The 23,798-nt window shown below is 46.0% G+C and overlaps 3 protein-coding genes, 1 long non-coding RNA gene and 1 pseudogene across 6 annotated transcripts; 2 read left to right on the forward strand and 3 right to left on the reverse strand.

The window, feature by feature from the left end:
* Nucleotides 1-254: 254 nt before the first annotated feature.
* LOC123042169 (uncharacterized) lies at nucleotides 255-1,373 on the forward strand. Its single transcript, XR_006418719.1, has 4 exons — nucleotides 255-294; nucleotides 531-651; nucleotides 883-1,094; nucleotides 1,272-1,373. It is a non-coding gene; the product is annotated as an uncharacterized lncRNA (long non-coding RNA).
* Nucleotides 1,374-6,180: 4,807 nt separating this feature from the next.
* LOC123046806 (uncharacterized) lies at nucleotides 6,181-9,763 on the forward strand. 3 transcript variants are annotated; one of them, XM_044470238.1, is made up of 7 exons: nucleotides 6,181-6,364; nucleotides 7,085-8,144; nucleotides 8,519-8,572; nucleotides 8,659-8,718; nucleotides 8,798-8,878; nucleotides 9,212-9,259; nucleotides 9,356-9,763. In XM_044470238.1, exons 2-7 carry the CDS (start codon nucleotides 7,163-7,165, stop codon nucleotides 9,430-9,432), a joined length of 1,302 nt encoding a protein of 433 aa, XP_044326173.1. In that variant the 5' UTR covers nucleotides 6,181-6,364; nucleotides 7,085-7,162; the 3' UTR covers nucleotides 9,433-9,763. The 3 variants fall into 3 exon arrangements, with proteins under 3 accessions (XP_044326173.1, XP_044326172.1, XP_044326174.1); XM_044470237.1 differs by having other exon boundaries at nucleotides 7,102-8,144; XM_044470239.1 differs by lacking the exon at nucleotides 9,212-9,259 and having other exon boundaries at nucleotides 7,102-8,144.
* An 860-nt stretch (nucleotides 9,764-10,623) lies between these two features.
* LOC123042170 (BTB/POZ and MATH domain-containing protein 2-like) lies at nucleotides 10,624-11,812 on the reverse strand (annotated as a pseudogene).
* A 3,440-nt stretch (nucleotides 11,813-15,252) lies between these two features.
* Nucleotides 15,253-16,645, reverse strand: LOC123042171 (BTB/POZ and MATH domain-containing protein 3-like). The gene has a single exon (XM_044464681.1). The coding sequence runs from the start codon at nucleotides 16,596-16,598 to the stop codon at nucleotides 15,522-15,524; it is 1,077 nt and encodes a 358-aa protein (XP_044320616.1). The 5' UTR covers nucleotides 16,599-16,645; the 3' UTR covers nucleotides 15,253-15,521.
* A 2,916-nt stretch (nucleotides 16,646-19,561) lies between these two features.
* Nucleotides 19,562-21,032, reverse strand: LOC123042172 (BTB/POZ and MATH domain-containing protein 3-like). Its single transcript, XM_044464682.1, has one exon. The coding sequence runs from the start codon at nucleotides 20,690-20,692 to the stop codon at nucleotides 19,748-19,750; it is 945 nt and encodes a 314-aa protein (XP_044320617.1). The 5' UTR covers nucleotides 20,693-21,032; the 3' UTR covers nucleotides 19,562-19,747.
* Between the last annotated feature and the right edge of the window lie 2,766 nt (nucleotides 21,033-23,798).

Raw genomic sequence — 23,798 nt, forward strand, 5'->3', positions numbered from 1 at the left:
CATTAATGCCCTTCATGTAAATATGAAGTCATAGATGCTAAATTTGTGTGGATTTAGTTCATTGCGAACCATTTTTTTTAGATTTCAGATGGGTCCCTACTGAGGAATGTTGTTTAGCAGTATTTTTACAATGTTTCAGGGCTTTGTTTTGTGGTATACAATGATGTTTCTTTGTTCTAATAGGAGTTTTGCTGTAGGAAATGAGGGAAGAGAGTATGTTCTAAGGCGTATACTTAGACGTGCTATTCACTTTGGTCATCAAAAATTGATGGCAAAGCAAGGATTTTTTAGCTCGTAAGAACTGTAACATGCATCTATTGTATTATGTACTTCTTCGTTAATGGTATAATTTGCTAGCCATTTGTTTACTCGGGATGCTAAACATGCAATGTAAGGCTTATGAGGATGACTGTAGAGATGTCATATGACAACAAGAAAATAAACCATGTCACACATGATTCTAGCTAATTTAAACTATGTTCTTGAAGCTGGTATTTGATATGCCATTATTTTGTATCTTTCTTGTACAGCCTTGTAGATATTTTTGTCCGAGTGATGGGTGATGTGTTTCCTGAGCTGAAGGACAATGAAAAGAAGATTAAAGCTATTATTAAAGAAGAAGATGCAAGCTTTGAGAACACTCTAGCGAAGGTAACATTGGTTGTCAGGAGTATTTGCATATCAGTGACATCAATTTGGCCCAAGTGATGTTTGTTGAAGTAACTTCATTGCAATCAAATCCGAGTGTTTGCACACTCTTAGGCAGTGTTTTATCCTTGTAAACATGTGTTAGTCTCAAAGTAATTTAGCTAGTTTGTTATCAGATAACCTAAATTGTTTTATCCTTGTAAAGATGTGTTAGTATCAAAGTAATCTAGCTAGGGATATGAGAGATTTAGGAAAGCTGCAGATGTTGTCAAGGAGAATGGCAGGGCAATACTTAGTGGCCAGGCAATATTTGCACTACATTATTATAGTCAATCATTTGTTAGCTGCAAGTAAATATATGACCTTTGCATTGTTGAATTACAGGACACCTACGAGAATGTGGTTCAGAAACATAGTAAGTTAAAGAAGGAGGTCGGTCACTGAAGGTACACTCATGTTGCTAACCAAATTTTCACACCACTATTGCATTGTGATATCTATCTAACTAGGCAATGAGGGTTCTTAAGAATGTCTTGATTTAGCCAACATGTTCTCTGCTTATTCTGCTCTGCAGTACATTCTGACACTAGTAACTAAGATGAGCTAGCTGGGTTCTTTTTCAGGATAAGTATGATAAACAGAAGTGTCACAACTCAAGGGCGGAGGCCGACATTGATCGGGGCCTGCTTGAGCTAAGGGCTAGGGCGAGGGACATGACGGCGTCACAACTCAAGGCGGCGGCTGCCATCGGTCAAGTGCGGCTCGTCGAGGCTGCTCGCTGTGTTTCGTCGCAGCTGCAGGCCGCGAGATCAGGCCGGGAGGGCGCCACGCATCGACGAGTGAGCCAATTTTTGGATCGGACCATAACAATGTATCTCAGTCTCCGACGTCTAGAAGTAGTGGTGAAGTTTTGAATTTGCATGGCAAGAATCACTTAGTAGGTAGCTGTAGGTAGCTGACACACACAACACTGTGTTTACAATCTTACTTATATAAAAGATATGAATTATACACGAGTTGCCATTACAATGAGGAACTTTGATAGTAGATACGTCAATTGTGTGATAGAACGGAATTGATTGATTTTATTTTTTTTAATTTCTAATAAGTTAGTAGTAGCGTGGGAACAACCACTCGCTACTAGTATTTAGGATACTAGTAGCGTTGGGACTATAGACGCGCTACTACTATTTCATTAGTAGTAGCGCGGTTCACAATAGCAGTAGCGCGGATTGAACCCTCGCTGCTACTAACAAAGTTAGTAGTAGCGCGGGTTCGACCCACGCTACTACTAACTTTTAGCTGTAGCGCGATACTAGTAGCGCGAGTACCCGCGCTACTAGTAGCCATTTTACCTGCGCTGCTAGTAGCCTTTTCCCTAGTAGTGTTGGTTCAACTCCACAATCTTGATGGAGGCTCCCAAGTGACACCTAACCAATCTAGGAGCACTAGTAGAAAAAGCCCCATTCGTACCAGTTCGTGAGGGCCTTTAGTCCCGGTTTTCGAACCGGGACTAAAGGGTCATCACTAAAGGCACCCCCCTTTAGTCCCGGTTCTTACACGAACCGGGACTAAAGCCCCTCCACGTGGCCGCTGTCTGGAGCTCCACCTTTAGTCCCGGTTGGTAACACCAACCGGGACTAAAGGTATTTTTACGATTTTTTTTGATTTTTTTTCAGGATTTTCAAATTTCTGAATTATTTTACAGTTTAATCTCTAATCACCCCTCATCCCCCTCATCACTGCTCAATTTAACCTCTAATCTCTAATCACCCATCACCATTCCAAATCATCTAACTTCCCAGCCGGTCACCCATCCTCTCACTACTCCAGCCTGAGCACGCTTAACCTCCGGGTTCTATTCCCCCTCGTTTCCAAGTCTGCACTTGTTGTTTTCCTCACAATAGTAAGATGTCAATCCTATTAACCCTCAGGAGTTTAGCTTGAGCATGAAGTCACACGTTTCACTGTTTGAGTTCTATTATTCTAAAAAGCAATAATTATTTAGTAATAATAATATTTCTTGAATACTAAGTTTGACCATAGTTTGACTATAGTTTGACCATAGTTTGACCAGATTTGACCAAAATTCAAAAAAAACTGAAATAATTATTTAGTAACACTAATATTCTTGAATAATTATTTAGTAACACTAATATTTCTTGAATAATAAGTTTGACCATAGTTTGACTATAGTTTGAGCACAGTTTGACCAGATTTGACCAAAATTAAAAAAACTGAAATAATTATACTAATACTTCTTGAATAAGTAGTTTGACCATAGTTTGACCAGATTTAACAAAAATTCAGAAAAAAATTGGGCATAACTTTTTTCCTTTTAGAATTTGGGGATTCTAAAAAATTGCAAACACGCCATAGGCGGTCAAAATCGAATGCGGATTTTCGTGCTGATTTTTTTGATATATTATGCATTTTTTTCGACATCGTATGCAAAAGATATGGCTGTTTTATATTTTCATAACACTTTTTTTGCAAAACGTGTCAAAATTTAAGTTTTTTAATTTTCATAACTAGTAGATGTAGTAACATAACTACATCTCGAAGGATTTTAATTTTTGAAGTTTTTATCATTTTCTTTGCTTTTTACAAAACTTAAAAGGCGATCCGGGGGGTAGAGTTTGAAAAAGGGCCCTTTAGTCCCGGTTTGTGTCTCAAACCGAGACTAAAGGGCTAACTTTAGTACCGGTTTGAGACACAAACCGGGACTAAAGGGCACACCACCCTTTAGTCCCGGTTCATGTCTCAAACCTGGACTAAAGGGCTCATTTGAACCGGGACTAATGCCTTTAGTCCCAGTTTGAGACACGAACCGGGACTAATGCCCCCATTCATGCCGGTTCGTGACTGAACCGGGACTAATGGGCTTATCTGGCCCGAACGTATGCTCTGTTTTCTACTAGTGGAGACACCACTCTCCAAAAGGTAATAGATGGTGTGTTGATGATGAACTCCTTGCTCTTGTGCTTTAAATGATAGTCTCCCCAACACTCAACTCTCTCTCACAGATTTGGATTTGGTGGAAAGATGATTTGAGAGGAAAGCAACTTGGGGAAGGCTAGAGATCAAGATTCATGTGGTTGGATTGGAATATCTTGGTCTCAACACATGAGTAGGTGGTTCTCTCTCAGAAAATGTATGGTAGAAGTGTAGGCACGTTCTGATGGCTCTCTCCACGAATGAAGAGTGGGTGGAGAGGTATATATAGCCTCCACACAAAATCTAACCGTTACACACAATTCACCAAACTCGGTGAGACCGAATCATGAAACTCGGTCAGACCGATTTAGTTCAAAATGTGAACATTAGGCTTTTCGATGGGACCGACATGTCAACTCGGTGGGACTGATTTCATTAGGGTTAGGGCATAACATAATCTCGGTGAGACCGATCACATAAATTCGGTAAGACCGATTTCTGTAATAGGCAAATAGAGAGTTGGTCAGGCAAACTCGGCGGGACCGTATCGCTCATTTCGGTGAGACCGAAACGTTATGAAAGGGAAACAGAGAGTTTGCATTGCGAACTCGGTGGGACCGATCGCTCATCTCGGTTAGACCAAAACATTACGAAGGGAAACAGAGAGTTTGCAATCTCATCTCGGTGAGACCGAGATCCCTATCGGTGAGACCGAACTGATTAGGATTTCTGGCAATGGCTATGTCAAATGAACTCGATGACGCCGAATAGATCAAATCGGTGGGGCCGAGTTTGACTTTTGGTTTGGGATATATGTGGAAATAAGAAAGTGGTTGAGGGCTTTTGGAGCATATCACTAAGCATTTTGAGCAAGCAAGTGATTAAGCAACACCTCATCCCTTTTAATAGTATTGGCTTATCCTATGGGCTCAATGTGATCTTGGATCACTAAAATGAAAATGTAGAGTCTTGAGCTTGAGCCAATATGTGTCCTTAGCATTTTGAGGGGTCCACATTCCTAGTCCATGCCATTCCAATCATTTAACTTTCTGAAATGATCATCTTGAAAGAACATTAGTTCAATGAGCTATATGTTGTTAGGAATTACCAAAACCACCCAGGAATAGTTGCACTTTCAAGATGGGTTGGTGATGTCGAAGATTCCCCTCTCCGGAGCCCCAAACGGACTCCAGATCTGGCCTCCCGATGAAAAACAGGAGGTGGCGGCGGCTCCGTCTCGTGAAACGCGATAATTCTTTCTCTCTGATTTTTTTCTCCAAAAATGTGATTTTATAGTATCAGGGTTGAAGTCTACGGGGCCACCAGGTGGGGACAACCCATCTGGGCGTGCCTGAGGGGAGGGGGCGCCCTGGTTGGTTGTGCCCACCCAAGTGCCCCCCTCCGGTGGTTCTTGGCTCTAGAAATTATTTTTTATTGTATAAAAATTCCTCGTAAAGTTTCGTTCCAATCCGAGAACTTTTATTTCTGCACAAAAACAACACCATGGTAGTTCTGCTGAAAACAACGTCAGTCCGGGTTAGTTTCATTCAAATCATGCAAATTAGAGTCCAAAACAAGAGGAAAAACATTAGGAAAAGTAGATACGACGGAGACGTATCACCACCCAAGAGATGATACCCGCTGATGCAAGAGACTACCGACGCTGCAAATGGGTTTGCGCAACGATGCTACAATAGAGGGTCATCAGCGCTCCGCGTAATGCTTCAAGTAGGTGGCAAGTGCTGCAACCAGGGAGAGCTCACCATCTCGCAGCACCTCTTGCTACCAGGAGCCATCGGTAGTGCGATGAAGCACTACCGAGCTGTCGGTGCTATAATGGAGCCCATGCGAGGTTGCCATGAGGGTGTCACGCGGTGCTACGGAAGTGTCGCCGCTGCAATGGTGCATCATCGGGTCGTCCGAGCATCGTCGGTACTTCAGGAGATGGTCGCAACAACGTTGTTGCTGCAACCCAAAGCCCGCCGGCGCTGCTGTCGTGACCAGTGCGTGGCGAGCTCGCCAGCGTTTTGCTGCGAGCTATCCGACGACGTGATTGCTACATCTGAGAGCCGCGGCCAGTGCAAGCGAGCTACGCATGCGTGCGGGCAGCAGGGATGCCGTGTTGCAGCTTACCTGATGGTTGGAGGCGCTCCGGGGAGACGTGGGAATGTTAGGATGGAAGCTATGGCGTGGTCCTGTTACCAGCCTATCAAGCGGCCCACATCATATTACCAACCCAAATCAACGACCAGCCAGGCGACTGATCATTGCCTAAGATCGGCCGGCTGCCGCCTAGCAGCCTCCATAGTTTATTTAGCGGCAACCGAAGTCAAATAATTATTTTTAGTAAAAAAATAATTCAGCAGATTTTTGGGAACGAATTGAAGGTTTTTTTTTTAGAACAAGATGATGACCTTCCTTAATTATGGCCTGCAGAGAATTGTCGGCCCATGTGATATCTACCCACGTTCGCGGGCCGGACAACGGCAGGTGGACCTAGCAGCGCCACCAGTCCCCCGCCTCCTCCGCAGCCAGCCACGATTTGTATGGTGCGGCGGGGCGAGGCTGCCTGCCGTTTCAATCGAGCCACATCGTCCGCCCCCCCTCCGATCCCCCGCCATTCCCTTCCCCCCAGCGAGGAGAACCCTAGCGCCTCCGAGCTCCTCCGCCGCCAGCCCCGTCCCCGGCATCCCTCCCCTCTCCTCCTCTCCCCCGCCCGCGGACGATCGTCTCTACCCCCGAAGGCGACGGCGCGCGCACGGAGGTCGTAATTTCAGGGGTAATTGCTCACTCCCATCTGTGCTAGCCCACGCATGTATGGCTTGCTCATGTCTGGTTTGTTTCTTGCAGTTTTATTTTGCGAAATTTTCTGATCGATCGGTTCTCCGAGTCTCAGATTGACTCTGGTTCCTCTGTTTTGATCCGTATTACCCTGTCCGATGATGTTTTGGGCCGTGCCACATGGTAGGACGAGATGGGATGATTTTCTAGATTGACCGGGAGGAAAATTCTCACCCGTGCCCCTCTCGTCTGGATATTGGTTCGATTTTTCTTAACATGTTAATGCGTTGGATGGGATACTGATAAGAATTTGCCATTCAGATGTCAGCATCAAGCGTTTTATGTCCAGGACATGTACGTTCTAGGAGCTCACTGTTTAGAATTTAAGATGTGTGGGTACATTAGTAAATGAAGAATTTAAGCCACTTGGATTGATTGTTGCATAACATTTTAAATAAGGAAAGTAATTATGTTTTTTTTAATGTGGGATCTATTAATCTGCTGTTATGGGCAAAAATTGGCTTGCAAGTTTGTAGCAGCATTCGGTTTGACTGGCTTGTGTGCCTTTGTATTTTCAACATGCAGTTTACATCATTGATTTCAAACTGTGGCCATGTGGCTTCTGAAAACAGTATCATGAGAAACTGCCTTTTTTGCATTCAGTTACCGGCAGAGTTCTTGCCTCTTTTATAAAGAAAAACTGCTGTTCTGATTGAAGGTAAATTCAAACAACAGGGTAGTCTCAGCACTCTTGGGTGAAGCTGCCGCTGCAAAAAGTTGAAGCAAGCCAGTAGAGATGACATCAGAAGGGAATAAAGCTGCTGCGCCTAATGAACCGCTGCCCATTGAGCCACTTGCAAGCTCTGGTGCAAAGCGTAAGCGTGGCCGCCCAAGGAAGTACGAGTATTCTACATATGAACAACCTCACATGGCACAGCCCATTCAGAGCATTCCACCTCTTCGCAGCGCACTGTATAACCCAAATATCCGACATGATGGGCTGCATATTAACCATACATTAGGTGGTACTCTTGACACTAAAATGCATACAGTTTATGTTCTGCCTGCACAGCAGACTCAAGGTGATAGGCCCAGTCGACCTGTAGAGTCTGGTAGTACAGTCAAGTTTCGTGAAAATCAAGTCTCCAGCAGTAGTAGTGCTCATGTGCAAGGTAATTTAGGCAAGGATGTTATCATTGGCAAGCATTTTGTTGGAAAGATGACCAAGCAATGTCCTGGGTTTTCTCTTATTACGGTGAGACTGAAGGACAATCAGGTGCTCAGAGGTTGGATCCCGGATGAAACTAACCTACGCCCAATAACACCAAAGGATGATCTTGCCCCTGACCTTCCCATGCTCCAACCAAGTAAACTTCAAAAGAAAGCATCTGCAATCCACAGACAAGCTGCTCCTCCCTTACCAGTCCACTTAGAGAACGTTACAATTGCAAAGCCTCTTCAGATGAGGAGGCCTGTGGAGACATCTACTGCTAAGCACATCATCCCTCCTGCTCCAAGACCTTACGTTGGTTCTGGGGTTGTTGCAGCAGCACCTGTTTCGGTTATATCTGGGAATGTATCAAGGCCTTTGCCCAAGCAAGACACTGGATCTTTGAGCCAAGAACCATCAGCTACTGTGGTGCCAGTCACAGTTAAACCTGCTCAGCCTGTATTAGTATCATGCAGACACGTGGATCAAGATGTGCATGTTGAAGGAAAATCTGTCCCTGAGTTTAACAGTGATTCTGAATCTTCAAGTGGAAGCAAGGAGTCATCAGGTATGCTTCTTGGATTAGATGCCCTGCTGTGGTTCAGATAAAAACCACATTGACCTGAAATCCTAATCTGTCCTTCCCCACGACAAGTTCAGAAACATGTCAACCCTGTCAGTTATGCATGACTTTCAGGAAACTTCGTGTACTATGTGAAGTTTTGATCTTGTGAGCTTTAATTGTATCTATGTTAATGCTCAGCACTTGATTACCTGAAAAACCGAATACTGTTCTTGTGGATGTAGTTATGAAAGAATCTCCAGGTTAATCTAAGTTTTATGCAGTTAAGAAGCATGCAATTAAAAATTTGAACAAACGCTACCTCTAATATGGAAAAGAGTTCAGTTCATATGTCATGATTTTGGATCTTATCTTGGCAGGCCAAACTCCGCGTGGTTTTCCAGCTGCCATGGATGAGACTGAGATAACATCAGGTATCACATTAGACCCTGTATGCTTGCTCATGCCCTTAATGAGTAAATGGCTTCTTAATGAATAATTAACGGTGCTATTTTGGTAGGCTCCAAAGAACACTCAAATACTGCTAATAGCGACCAACATATTTTTAAGGAACCATCAGGTAATATGTAATTTTATTGTTATTTGGTTGATGCGCTTAACAGTTATCCTGAGCTAATTCTTTGGGTGTGAAAATTCAGATAACTCAGAACAGTCTGATGAACCAAAGACAGAGACTAGCATCCTGAAAGGAGTTGATGGCTCAATGATAGAGGCCTCAGGTAGACCAAGACCCGACCTTTCTGATTAGTCTTTCTAATCATACCTTGAATGACTTTTGAGTCCTCATTTTATGAACAAAAAAATTATGATGAGTGAGATTTCTGTAGATCTGCTCAAAGTGGAAATGAATGATTAGACTTATTTGGCTGTATGCTACTAAAGTATAATACAAAATAAGAAGCTTCATTTTTTTTAGAACATCTTGATCATTTTTTCTGTGCACTCCCGTGAATAATGCAATCTCAATGCCACAATTACTGCAGTTATATATGCACATGCCAAAATATTTCTTGTCTGCCATGTCAAAGTGTCCATAATTTCTTCTTTCTTAGGAACTGCACCAGCGGCAGAGGCCTCAAGTGCAAACCCTAATCCCCTAGGTAGTTTACTCTGCTTGGAACATCAAATAAATTGATGGACTTCTTTTTCACTTCAAGGGCTAACAAACTGATGTGACCGTGATATTTGCATCCCAGATGATGTTCAATCTGCCGTGAAGGAAGATGAACTGAAGGTTGACAGCAAAGAAAGCAGGCTGACAACGACGACATAAATCCTGTTGTTTGGTTTATGCTGTTTCGGCCAGGCTTACAAGAATCTCAACGTAAAGTGGGGTCTTTCTGTGGATGGTCGAACCCTAGAGCAGACTAGCATTATTCATTTTTTATTCTTCTCTGACTTTATATGTTGAAGGTTCAGAGGAGAAACAAATTCATAGAATATTTTTGACCTTGCAGCTAGTGCTTATGGCAATGAGTAGAACGGAAAAAAATGCATATACATTTTAGCCTTTTAGGAAGATGACGAATATATACAAGCGTCTGGATGGTAAGTGGGTCCTCTGCATTTCTTTCTTAAAATGCAGAGGCGCTACTGAGCTTGCACTTTGTTAGCAGCGGCTCTACAATTGTTCTTTTGCCAAAGTTTGCTTCAGTGTAAACTATGGCAACGGACAGGTGCTATTAAGGTTCTTCTGTTTCCCCTATTCTCGCTTATCTGAGAACCTCTAGGCTCCGATGGATTGATGTAATCGGCCTCAGAGGTAGGAGCAGTCTGTTGTGTCATCCACGATTGCTTAAAGGTCTTTTTTTTTCTGTTCTTTTTGAGAATGGATTTGGCGAACACCCAACTAGCAAAAATGGTGGTGGTCAGCCTTTGTGTTTTTCTCGCAGGTGATTTGGAAAATCAGAAGCCATGGTGGTATGCCGCACTTTGGGTAGTTGTTTTCGAATGATTTCCGCTAGGAATTTCCTCCATGTTGAGAGGCTTAAGAGGTAGGTGTATATGAATGAAAAAAAAAACAAGGGAGATGGAGATTCTTATACCAAACTAATAGGCAACCCGTTTCATCAAACTATCCCCTTGTTATTGGAATTCTGATTGATCAAACAAGAGATTCAATGAACTATCGTTATAATTTGGCCATACATAGCTATCACTTCTCATGCCAAAGTGCTCCCTAGAGGGAGTAACTTTTTCGTCAGTCGAAGATACCAAGCAACTTGTAGAAGGCCAACATTCATCTTTCTTTTTTCTGAGCTATCACTTCTCGTGCCAAAGCGCTCTTATTCGGTGGTCGAAGATGCCATACAACTCATAGAAGGCCAACATTAATCTTCTGTTTTTGTTGAACAACTCAGTCAAACCAAGCCATGTAGGTGCTCCATAAGTTATGAGCTTTAATTTTGCAATACCTAAATCCCTAGAGGTTCTCAACTGAAAAACAAAAACATTACCCACACAACTAACGCACTTGGCTAAGGTTATTTATGCAAAAGAAATTTACATTAGTTTTTCATACAGATATCTAAATTTCCAGCTTCGATCAATTTCTTCTTCTCAACGGCTTCCTTTTGTCCCCGGGTTTTTCTTGCAAAGCCAGTGGGAGGTGCTTAAACCCGCCAGTCGGTCAACGTGGTCACCGACAAAACTTCTGTCAATTGGGATGATTCAAACTTGTGGCATGCATCCTTGAGCCGCTCGCAGTGGTGCTGATCCGCCAACGCCGTCGTGGTTGTGATGGTCTCCGCGTCGATCCTTTCGCACAACTCTTCTTCGCACATCGACTTCAGCCTGTCCAACCCGAGTAAATGTTGCATCACTGCCGTACTGTAGCCTTCCTCATCATCACATATGGGCCTCAAATCCGTGTAGATGTAGTGAAGTATCATGTCAAAGATGGCAGGCTCCATGTCTGACGACCTTGACGCACTGCATATCCTTGTCCGCCATGGGGCCAAATAGCTGCGCCTCGAAGACGGCCGATCGCGCGGCCAGGAGGGACCTGAGTGCGCGAAACTCCTGGCCGTCCACAAGGAACGTGACGTCCGTTTCTCTCCCGTCCCTGCGCATGCGCTCGAGGTCGCGGGGCAGTTCCATCGCCGGTGACTCGTCGATGATGACGGTGAGGACACAGAGTATGTATGGTGAAGCAGCCGTCCCCGAGTTCCGACAGGGAGTCTAGCTTGGCCTTCTTCACGAATTCGGGATAGCCCCAGTTGGAGAGTTTCCTCCGAGAGAAGGCGCACTTCCCCACCATGGGGCTGACCACGTCTACCTGGCTATTTTTCTCCAGCATGCTAAGTGCCCACCAGGTGCTCACAAGCTCCTCCTTGCGCGCGTTGAGATAGTACACAAGCACTGAGGCGTTGTCATCACATTGGTTTTTGCAGCCATCCGGGTAGAACCTCATCTCCCAATCGTTCCCACCGACTTTGAAGACGCGCGATCTGATGAACTGCCCGACGCCCATGCCCTTGAGCTTCGGGTAATCTGTCACCTCCAGACTGAGCGTCGCGGTGCTCTCCGTGACCGTGATGCTTCTCGACGTGGTGATCTCGGAATCCTCGGGTACGCGCTCCTCTGCTGCCGACGTTGAGCTTTTAGCCATGGCGAAGGTAAACGGCCGAGGGCCTCGGGAAACTGGCGTCTTATTTTCGGGAGAGAACGTGGGTAGGAAAAACAAACATGGAAGCAATCAGGACTCTACATGATACGATCGGAGGCTCGCAGGTACCGTGAAGAGCCAAAACTGTTGGTCCAGTCTCAAGGGTATATGCGGGAGCTCTTTTACGGTACCCTATACTGCTACTGGGGACGGAGCAGTATATGTGTGATCCCACCGTTGATTTTTAAGGGTAGTACATACATTTCTGGTTCAAATAAACCTGCGGTGAAAAAAGAGCTCTTGTTCGCCAAGGGAATTGCTCTGGTGTGCCAATACTTCGGAATTCATCCTGCACACGCCGATGACGGCGGCGGTGACGATCAGGACACAAGCAGATTGAGCCCTGCCTGGGTGAAACTTCGAGCAGAGGAGCACACAACATGGTTGTCGATTTCACAGCAAAGGCAGATGAGCAGCTGCACGTCCCACGAGCTGGCCGAAATAGAGCAGTAGTAAAGAAATGCCGACCATGGGCGTAGCGAGAACATCGCTAGCGCGAACTAGGCGAGGTTCCGCCGCGCTCCGGCACTCACCTAGCCGCAGCTCCTCTGCCGTCAGAAGACCGTCACGTCGTCGACGGCGGCGAGCTCGTCCTCGAGGGTGGTTTGGCATGCGCAGCCGCCGTGAACTAGGCACAATAAGCGAGATGCTAGGGTGAGGATGGGGCGCATGGCGACGGGCCATAACGTCATAACTGTACACGCATCAGTCCACGATCACGGCGGATTAATGGGACGCGGCCCGGTGGGCATGCGGACGAAGAGGAGGCGAGCGCCCTGGGGCGTCTGCCAGAGATACAGAGAATCACCGTTTGAACAAGGAGAACGGCTGGGTCGGCAAAAATTACACGGCTTACAGGTAACACGTGCCAGCAACCTGGATCCCCGGACGATACAGAACACCGTGAGGTGACACTCGGTTTATGTATAAACCGTAATAGCTGGAACGACACTCGGCTTACATGGGCGCGCCGGCTTATATATAAGCCGAGGTGTCCGTGGAACACCCGGCTTATAGCCACGCCACGTAGCGCCACCGCTAGGTGCTGTCGGCCGTGATCTCCTATATACGCCGGCTACCAGCATATTATACTCGGCTTACAAATAAGTTGTGTTTTCGATGTTTAAAACACGGCTTTCATACCCTAAGCCGAAACACTCTAAGCCATGACGTTTAAACCAAGTGTAACACGGCGTACGCTAAGCCATGGTTAAAATGGCCTTTACCGTGTATGAAACTTACACGGCTTAGAATGTTTTTCTTGTAGTGTGTTGATGTATATTGGACGTTCTATTGCACAATGCTTTGAGTATATCAAGGAGCGAGACTGCGAAGCACATGTTTGACTTTCACAAGAAGCACAACTATGACTTTCGAAAGAAAAAACTATGCTTTCACGAGAAGCACAAGTTTGCTTTCGTGAGAAAGCACAACTTTGTTTAGCAGGATAAAAATGTGTTTCCACACGAATCACATATTTGCTTCCCCGAGAAGTACAGTTGCACTTCTATGGGAAAAAAGTAAAATCACAGTTTGTGCTTCCAAAAACAAAGTGAAAAGCCACAACCGTGCTTCTGGGCTTCGGTTTTATTCTTCCATTTTTCGGTATTCATTTTTCCATGAACCGGTTTATTTTGGTTTTCCTCTTTTGGATTTTTTTTTGTTTTTTATTGTTTTCTTTTTCTATTTCTGTTTTTTTTTGTGAAACGAAAAGTTCATCGCAACATATTAACATGTGATTTAGATTCAAAGATCATGATGCGAGAAATGCAATGGTGAAAACGGTTCGGTATTTGGATGCACAGTTCAAGAGATATAACGTTTAAAAAATGAATCTACGACAATAGGGGAAACTGCCAAGTTGCAAAAAGTGGCCTACATGTCATGTGTCAAACAAAATACTTTCGAAATCATTTTGGGGCACTGATTTTTTTTTTTGCCACGCCTTCCACGAATGTGATCTTGTAAGAAAAATTTGCAATCAATTAGATATTTGTTGAAATTTACAAAAAAAGAATTAGTTTTTTTTTTGAATTTTTATTTTACTGTTCATCCCAGCTCATTTGAGCTCGAACTCAGAAGGGTACTTTCGGAGAGGAGTGAGTTTTTGCAAGGGATACCATTTAAATAGTGATTTCGCGGCATGCCAACTTTCCTTTTCCCTACATATGGGCTGGGAAGTTTTGCACACCACATGCCATTGCCCGGGTAGCCTGGGGCCAAGCTCCGCCTTTGATCGCAGAGCTGTCTTGCCTATAAATGAACTTGTGCACTTTCTTCGTACCAATGCATTAGGCACATTACGAAAATTGGATAATTCCCAAACACTTAGGTATGATGCACTAATTCCCCACCTCGGTCCCTATTTCTTGCCATGTAAAAAGCAATCAACAAATAGGAGACGTGAGGCGCGTATGCCTTCAATGACTTGAGACTATCTAGCACAACGTGCCGTGATCAGTTCTCTGCATGCAATGGTATTAATTAGCAAATAAACATCAAGTTTCTTTTTTTTTCTTCGTCTTGATTGCGGTGCACAAACTAAGATGGACCGATACGGAGGGAGTATTTTAGAACTTAATTATTCCCGCGATTGAAGGAAAATATTAGTCCTAATGTTCGTGGTTGAGGATCTATTTGCCTGTCGCTCCAATGTAAAACGATCTTCCTTTAAGGGCAATTTAATGAAACCGAGCTAACAAAACGCTCTTTTTTTAATGAGCAACTCAATTAAACCAAGCTAACCAGCTAGTTGAAGATAAATATGTAATTCATATTGGCCTCATCTCTATTAGGATTTTCAGCATAACGGTACAAGTTGAAATTGCCTAAGAAAATCCATGGCGCAGAACTGGTTATGTCTAGTTCAGAAAGCCAATATGTACAAAGTTCGAGCACCGGGGCTCATCACTAGGTCCACAAGGCTGGTCATAGTGGTGAGTAACTTAGACCAGTAACATGCACATGTTACTAGTCTATGCTACTATTTTCATAGTGATTAGTGTTATATGTATGATAACATAGAGAACTTCATTTATTACTTTGTAGAATCATTTTTTCATTGAAAACTGCTATTAATGGTAACATATTATGTTACTCAATTTATCTCTCCTCATTAGTTACTTGACACATCATCCTTTTTGCCTGTGTGGCATGCATATTACTACTTATGTTACTCTCCCACTATGAGCAGCCTAAACATTTACCCATGTTTTGACATCTGACGAAGCAGTACATGTAAAATCAATCACAATGCCAAAAGTTTTCTGCGATGTAGTACGGCCAGAGAGAACCCTGATGTTCCATCGAACAAGAAGCCCACCAGACACACAAGGAAAATGATGAAACGAATGCAAATTTGCAAATTAACGAGCAATCAAAACACTTTCCTTAGTCTATTGCAAACACACGAGCGAGGGGGCACTTTCTTCAATTTTATTTCTAGGCGCAGGCCATTTGAAACCGACATTCAGACCAACAGAGAAACGTTCCTCAAAACACATCTATGACCGACGACGACGCGCATACACTGAACTGAATCGACATACTTAGAAAAGACACGAGCACTAAGGCTGGCGAAGAGGACGCTCCTCCCTCCGTGAGCTCCGCTGAAACAATCGCACTCACCTGGAGGACGGCTGGAGCGGGAGGCATGCGCACATCGGATTTCTTACGCCTAGCTAGCTAGAAGAGGTTCACGGGAGCGCCATCTCAACATATCGTTCCTTGTCACTTCTAAGAACACGACGGAGCTTGGTGTCACTTCTTAGACCACGACGGAGCTTGGCGGTGATGATGGATGTGGCTGACTTGACCCGTTTACCTCGAGGACGCCCACGTGCGGCGGCCGGAAACAACTCTATGCATGCATCCTTGAGTCGCTTGCAGTGGTGCTGATCTGCCAACGCCAACATGGTTACGATGGTCTCCGCGTCGATTCTTTTGCACAACTCTTCCTCGCACATCAGTTTCAGTCGGTCCAGCCCGTACCTATCGGCCGCGACCAGTAAATGTTGCATGGCCGCGGCGCTATCGCCTCCTTCGTCGTGGCATGGCGGCAGGAAGTCCGTGTAGATGTAGTGAAGCATCGCCTCAAAGATGAAAGGCTTCACGCCGACGATCTTGACGCGCCCCATGTCCTTGTCCGCCATGGGGCCGTAGAGCTGAGCTTCAAAGACGGGCGACCGTGCGGCCAGGACAGGACTGTGGGCGTGGAACTTCTGACGGCCCACGTGGAACGTAACGTCCGTGCGTCGCCCGTCTCTGAGCACGCGCTCGAGATCGAAAGGCAGCTCCACCGGTAGCGAATCATGTATGACGGTGACGTCGCACAGTACCGTGAAGCAGCCGTCCCCGAGCTGCGACAGCGATTCCAGCTTGGCCTTGTCCACGAATTTGTAGTGGCCCCAGCTATCGTCCTTGTACGGCCCCGAAGAGAAGACGCGCTTCGACACGTCGAAGCTTGCTACCGGCGGTAACCGGCCCTTCTTCTCCAGCATTCTCATCCTGAACTTGGTGCTCACGTCCACGTCTCGGCTAAGATAGGTCAGGAACGCTGAGGCGTTGCCGGCACAGTCCTCGTTTTCTCCGTCCGGGAAGAAGTCGATGCGCCAGTCATAGCCGCCGATTCTCAAGGCCGGGGAAGAAACGAACTTGCTGACGCCCATGCCCGTGAGCTGCAGGTAGTTGCTCACCTCGAGACATAGAGTTGCGGTGGTCTCTGCCAAGATCGTCGACGACGTTATCTTCTCAGGTACGCGCTCTCCTGCCATGGATCGGAGAAGGTAGGCGAGAACGCATTCACGGGAAAACAACCTGAAGGGAGTTTGCACGTCTAGGACTAGGCGTCTTCTTTTGATGACATGTAGAGAACTTGGATAGGGAGATCAATTCATGGAAAGAAATCAAGGACTCTCATCGATTGGACTCGTAGAGTCGTAGGGAACCGTAAAGAGGCAAAACTGTAGGCCCGGCGTAAAGGTCAAGGGCATCGGCGAAAATTTTGACCTTTACTCAGCGTAAATTTTATACAAAATATTTCCAAACAAAAAATGAAGGAGTATTGCGAACCAACCTGTGGTTGGATGATTGAGGCACAGTGGTATCCCAGCCCGCCAGAGTTTAAATCCCGGTACTCGCACTAGGTAGGGTGTGCGTGTGTGTTCATAATGATGAGTGTATGATCGCTTGTGTCTGTACTGTGTCCAAAAAATGAAGAAGTATTTTGTACTCCCAAAATAAACACGGAAGTTCCAAACAGACCCGACCATCCATTGAGGGTGATTTGGTCATTTCCAAAAGGGCATTGGGTGGTCGGCATTAGTTTAATTAAGCCATCTGTTATTCTCGATCTAACGGCAGATAATTAGCTACTAATAGATATATAGTAACTAAAAGAAAGTACTAGAAACCGTTAATGTGAGGTCGCTTCTTAATTAAGGGGTAAATTATTTATAAGATTGATTTTAATTTAGATCCAATCACAGCGCGCTGCCGCTCTCGTCCAATCCTAAACCGCCGCCGCGTCCTCCTCTCCCTCTTCTCCATTGCAAAACCACCCGCCTCCTCTTCATCTTCTCCATTGTAAAACCACCATCTCTCCTCTCCATGAAGACTAAACTAAATAAGTAGGAAGTGGAGGCTACAGATCCAAGAAGTCAGGTTCATACCATAGGATGGCAGCCGAGAAGAGATGGGATCGACGGGCATCGAGTTCCTCCAGATTATAGCGCCGCCCACGTCGCCACCGGTTCAGCCGTCGCAGATGTGGTGTCTTCTTCTTCTTCTTATCACCGGGCATGTCAAGGACAATGAGGGGGAGGATGGGAGGGTGAGGACGACGACGGTGAATTGACAAGAACATTGAAGGGGGCGAGGGCGACGACGAGGACGACCTCGATCTGGATCTATTAGACGTGGTTCTGTCATGGAGGTGATCGGTTAAAAAAAGATATTTCATCCTTAACCATTATGCCCTTCTTGGAATAAACATATTAAATTTAACCTTTTTTAACCCCCACCAGATCGAACGGCTAATAAAAATCATACGGGTAAGTAGTACTCCGAGTATTACGCCAATCACCATAAAGAGCTCATTATGGACTTTTGGCTGACAGAGATCAAAAACCCCCCATCAAGATCAAATTTTCGAGTTTTTAATAGAAAAAGGCAGATGCTCGACTTTATAAATAAAGCCATCACGGCAAAAGTATTTTCTTCCAACATCTAAAGGATCGAAGGAGTAATAGAGCTTTAAGGTCTTTAATACCTAATAAATAATCATCGGAAACACTAACGCCCACACGTGTGGCACGTCTCTAACTCGCCCACACGCCTGGATCGTTGTTGGTTGTTTTTTGCACGAATCTTGACACCGAAAGATGGACTTGATATGCTACGTAGGACAAGCTCGGTGTGTGGTGTGTAGGTAGCTCGCCCGCATGCTGTTTCTCCCTCGGACGGGACCGGTTGCGAGTCGGGGCGTGCGGTGGAACTGCTATTGCGCCCGCACGCCGCGCACGACTTCTTATCCCCATCTCCCACGACTGCCCATTTTCCCACTCTCCCACACCCAAGCTGTCATTTGCCATGTTTTTTGCAGGGTACATGGCAACTTTCCTATTTTTGATTGTAAGCAGATGTCAACTCTCATTTTACCCGAATATGTTATTGTCGCCACGTCTGTTTTGTAGCCCTACATGGCAACTGTCTAATGTTAGTAGGTGGCAACTCCTAAAGATACCACCGTCGCCCACATGCCCGTCTCCTCCCACACACCAAAAGCTATTAGTTGCCATGTGTTTTTGCAGGGTACATGGCAACTTTCCTAGTGTCCTTGTAAGCAGATGGCAACTCTCTTTTTACCCGAAACATGTTTTTTGCCATGTTTTTGTAGTGCTACATGGAAACTGTCTAGTGTTAGTAGGTGGCAACTCCTAAAGTTTTTAAATCATGACAACTGTAGTAGACCAGACCATACATGGCAAGAGTTGCAGTTGCCCAAAAATGGCATCCGACACTTGACCTGAGATGGCAACTGCAGTTGAACAACCATGGCAACTGTAGTTCAACAACATGGCAACTGCAGTTAAACGAACATGGAAGAGGGTCTGGACCATGGCAATCACGGCGGGACGCGTGGTTACTGCCACGCGGGGCGTGTGGCTCACAAGTGGGGAGGGGCGACGGCCGAGACGGGTCGTGCGGGCCGCGTGGTCGCTCGCCCGGGCGTGCTTGTGCGGGCGAATCGCGCCGCACACCGAACATGCGGGCTGTGGCGGGGTGCGTCCGGACGTGCTCGCGCGGGCGGGCCTGTGTCGACGCCACACGGGGCATGCGGCACATACCCCCTAGATGCCACACGTGTGGCAGTTATCGTCATCCATAATCATACATGTTGTTCCAAAAAAGAAATATCGTACATATACCTCTATTACTTTTAAATTTGTTTCGCACGAGTCTTTCTACAAAGGCTATATGTGATTCATGTCCTTTCAGATATGGTGCTGAAGATGGTGTTTCAACATTTGTGGTTTAGAAATATCTGGTACAAAATTTATTTTTAAGAACACCTCCGCACAAAATTATTGTTATGCAAAACAAAGAACAATTAACATTAACATTTTGTAGGTATCTTTTTAATCAATTTTATCCTCGCGATTATTACTTTGGTCCTTGAATCTCCCCCTCCAAAGCGGTACAGAAAAATATTCAATCTATTCATCAACTATCAAAGCGGTACAGAAAATACCAGAAGTAAAAATTATATCCAGATCTGTGACCACCTAGCGACGATTACAAGTACTAAAGCGTGCTGAAGGCGTGCCGCCGTCATCGCTCGGAACCGGGCAAACCTTGTGAAGACACTTGTGATGAAGTGCTCCAAGAAACTTATCACTCGGTCGCGCCAAGACATGAGCCATTACTTGGGTGACGATTTGAAGTCCATGCATGCAACTTTGAGGCCTTTGCACTGCTGCTGATCTGCCAGCGCCGACACGGTTGCGATGTTCTCTGAGTCGATTCTTTTGCGCAGTTCTTCTTCGCACACCAGCTTCAACCTTCCTAGATCGTACCTATTTGCTGCCACTAGTAAATGCTGCATCACCCTGATGTTGTTTCCGCCTTCGTCGTCGTACGGTGGCAGCGACTCCGTGTAGACGTACTGAAGCATCATCTTGAATATGGCAGGCTCCACGTCCGCAATCTCCACTCGCCGCACACCCTCCATTAGGTCAAATAGCTGCGCCGCAAAGACCGGCGATCGCGCCGCCAGGAGAAAACTGTGAGCGCGGAACTCCTGGTTGGCCACGCTGAACGTCACGTCGGCGCCCCGCCCGTCCTCGAGCATGCGCTCGAGGTGGCTGGGCAGCTCCAGAGACGGTGGCTCGTCCATGACGACGGTGAGGACGCACAGTATCGTGAAGCAGCCGTCCCCGAGCTGCGACAGCGATTCCATCTTGGCCCTCTCTACGAATTTGGGGTGGCCCCACTCATTGTATCTCGTTGCTTTTGGCGAGAAGACGCGCTTCCTCGGGTCGAAGCTTGCTACCTGCACCTGGCCCTTGGTGTGCAGCATGCTCAACGTGAACCGGGTGCTCACGTCCGTGACTTGGCTGCGGCAGAACACGTACGCGGAGGCGTTGCCGGCGCAGTGCCGGTCTTTTCCGCCTGGGTAGAACCTGATCTCCCACTCGTAGCCACCGACTGGGAAGACGCGCGAGGTAACGAACTCTCCGAGGCCCATGTCCTTGATCTGAAGGTAGTCGGGCACCTCCAAACTGAGCGTCTCGGTGCGCTCCGTGAAGCGGCTCGACGACATGGTCTCCCGTACACGCACCCCAACCGAGGTCGAGCTTTTACCCATGGCGAAGATAGACGACGACGGGACACGGGCAAACACGATCGAGCCAAGTAAATAGTAACTTGGAAAGGAAGCACAGATTATATGGAATTAATCAAATGACTCCTATATATACGATCGGTCTGCTAGGCACCGTAAAGAGCCAAAAACTGTAGGTTTTGTATGGTCACCCAAATACTCTCGTGGTAGTCGGTCACCTCCAAACTGAGTGTGTCCGTGTGCTCCTTGAAGCTGCTCGATGACATGGTTTCCGGTACACGCACCACTGCCGTGGTCGAGCTTTTACCCATGGCGAAGGTAGACGACGACGGGGCACGGCTCACGGGCAAACACGATCGAGCCAAATAAATACTCCTAACTTGGAAAGGAAGAACAGATTATGGAATTAATCAAATTTGAAGGACTCCTGTACGAATCGGCCTGGTAGGCACCGTAAAGAGCCAAAACTGTAGGTTTTATATGGTCACCCAAATACTCGTGGTAGGAAGGGTCATTTGCCCAGGGAGCTTTGCTCCGGTGCACCCCCTAACTCAATTTCCTAGGGGTATTCTTGACCCCCGCCTTCTATTTTTTCTCCAGCCCGCCACTGCCCATATCCAAGCCCCGTATAACCCGTATAACTCATACGTATGTATATAGTGACATCCCGAAAAAAAAGGATGACACGACCCCACGACCAGGTACGACCTGCCGACGACCGATCCATCAATCACGTAGCTCCATCATTCACGCGGCTCCTCCATCATTCTGTTGAGGTTCTGTAAGATTATCGGCGGCGGCGATCTCATTGCCGGCGATCTCGTCCGAGAGCGCACGTGGCACCGTCGTGAATCTCCAGCGCTTGCAGGTACCGCATCCCGTTTCCCCACGTTCGTCTCGCTCGCGGCATCATCAAACGAACTGCCGCTGTTTTTGTCGTAGTGGTTAACCTAGCGGGGCGGGTAACCTAGCTTTCCGGCGGTCCAGGCCATCGCAGATCTTGTTCTGGTAGTGCTGCTCATCGTGATATAGACAGTGATCACGTGGGCTAAAGTGGGTTTCTTCTTTCTAGGGTTAACCTAGCGTCGGTTGCCGTCAGTTGTGTGCACGACGGCTCCGTTATTTGATGCGGCGGCTTACCTAGGTATCCGACGACTCGTGCCGTGGGCTAGGAATCCAGCGGCGCATGCTATCACGGGTAGCGCTGCTTCTCGCGATCCAAAGTGATCACGTACTGGATCCGTGGGCATCTTCCTTACTAGGGTTGACGTACCTTAACGCCGATGACCGGTGTGGAGAGGGGGGAGGTTCCATGGGTGGTCAGAGGTCGCTGGCGTCGGTTGTGTGCACGATCTGAACGCCCTCGGTTGGGGCGCTCTTCGGTTGGGGTAGTTTATTTAACATCCGTGATCATGCGCTAGGTGTTATATATGTCAGCATCGATAATGTTTGCACATGTGATGATACATATTATTTGTTGTAGGAAATGGCGGACGATGAGTTAACTGGTATGATGTATGACATGGAGTTTGGAGAACTGATGAAAGACTGGATAGAAGATTGGTCAGATGATGAAAATTCAGATCGTGGAGATAAGTCAGAGAATGGGAACGAAGATCTTAATGTGAGTGGCATTATCATGTTGTAATTTTTTGGTGGCATCCGAAAATATTTTTTTTTGTGTTGAAAATTTATAGATGGATGAACATGATGATTGTCAGGAAAAAAATGAGCATGATGGTGGTGAAGAAAACAACTCGGAGATCTCGAATGAAGATTACATTAGTGAGGTAGGAAGTGGAATTTTTTGTTGGCATGCATGCAAAGTGAATTAATCCTGGAATATTATATGATAAGTACTTATGTATTTGTGTTATTTTTTTCAGCTCATTTCAGAATGTCATAATGCGTATGACTATTACGGTGAATCCGACGCGGAGACATGCCTTGATGATGAATCATTAGCTGCAACTGATTTTGGGGAGTCGCAGTCGTCGTTCATCATGAGTGAGGTATGTATGTAATCAATGTTGTATGGAAGTAATGTTATACCATAGAAAACTTTTTTCATGGCTATGTTATGATTGTGTAGGTGACAGAAGATGAGGGGAAAAAGAATGTCCAAGATACTGCCAGTGCAGATGATAAGAGGGATGTCTTCATGCAGATAATACAAATGACTTTTATGTCTCACGATGCTGCGTATGATTTCTACAACAGCTATGCTGGAGATAATGGTTTCAGCATTCGAAAGAATAAGGCCAGGTATAGCAAAACTGAGTCACATCATATGCGTTATAGGCGGTTTGTTTGTTTCAGACAAGGAAAACATGACAACAGGTTGCTAACCGAGGAAGGACACAGCCATAGGCTTAGAGCCGAGACACGCTGCCACTGTGAAGCGCACCTGACCGTGAAGCTTGACCAAAAGCATGGGGTTTGGTATGTTGATAGTTTTGAGGACAAGCATAGCCATATCTTGGCAGGACCGGATGAGGTACCTTTTCTTTGGTCCCACAGAAAAATCAAAGAGTACCAAAGAGCTGAGATACTGTCCATGGGAGCTGCAGGGATTAGAATTCACCAAGTGATGGATTCGTTCATTAGCAAACATATATGATATGGCGGTGTTGGTTTTACCAGGCGTGAAATATACAACCTTTGCGCCAGGGAGAAGAGGAAGCTGCTTTCAAAAGGTGATGCTGCCACAGTCATAGGCATCATGGCCAGTAGGAAACAGAGGGATCCTAGCTTATTTTTCGAGTACAAACTAGACAAGGAAGGACATATGAATAGGATGTTCTGGTGTGACTCCCAGTCTCGTCATGACTATGAGGACTTCGGCGACATGCTTGTATTTGACAGCACGTACAAGATGAACCGGTATGGTATGCCATTCATACATTTTGTTGGTCTTAACAATCACCGGAAGACCACTGTTTTTGCTTGTGCCATATTTTCGGACGAGACCGAAGAGACATATGTGTGGCTGCTGCAGACTTTTTTGAGGTCCATGTGTCAAAAGATGCCGAAGAGTGTTATCATGGACGCCGACGCTGCGATGATCAAGGCAATTCGCCTAGTCTTGCGAGACGTGTGGCACCGTATATGTACATGGCATATAGAACAA

Source organism: Triticum aestivum, chromosome 2B (genome assembly GCF_018294505.1).
Source record: "Triticum aestivum cultivar Chinese Spring chromosome 2B, IWGSC CS RefSeq v2.1, whole genome shotgun sequence".
Lineage (NCBI taxonomy): Eukaryota > Viridiplantae > Streptophyta > Magnoliopsida > Poales > Poaceae > Triticum > Triticum aestivum.

Excerpts from the sequence above, each read along its gene's own strand:
- LOC123046806 (XM_044470238.1), top strand. The coding sequence starts at position 7,163 with ATGACATCAGAAGGGAATAAAGCTGCTGCGCCTAATGAACCGCTGCCC. Across the intron at positions 8,573-8,658 it reads TGAGACTGAGATAACATCAG|GCTCCAAAGAACACTCAAAT; the intron begins GTATCACATTAG and ends CTATTTTGGTAG. Across the intron at positions 8,719-8,797 it reads TATTTTTAAGGAACCATCAG|ATAACTCAGAACAGTCTGAT; the intron begins GTAATATGTAAT and ends GTGAAAATTCAG.
- LOC123042171 (XM_044464681.1), bottom strand. The coding sequence starts at position 16,598 with ATGGCAGGAGAGCGCGTACCTGAGAAGATAACGTCGTCGACGATCTTG.
- LOC123042172 (XM_044464682.1), bottom strand. The coding sequence starts at position 20,692 with ATGGGTAAAAGCTCGACCTCGGTTGGGGTGCGTGTACGGGAGACCATG.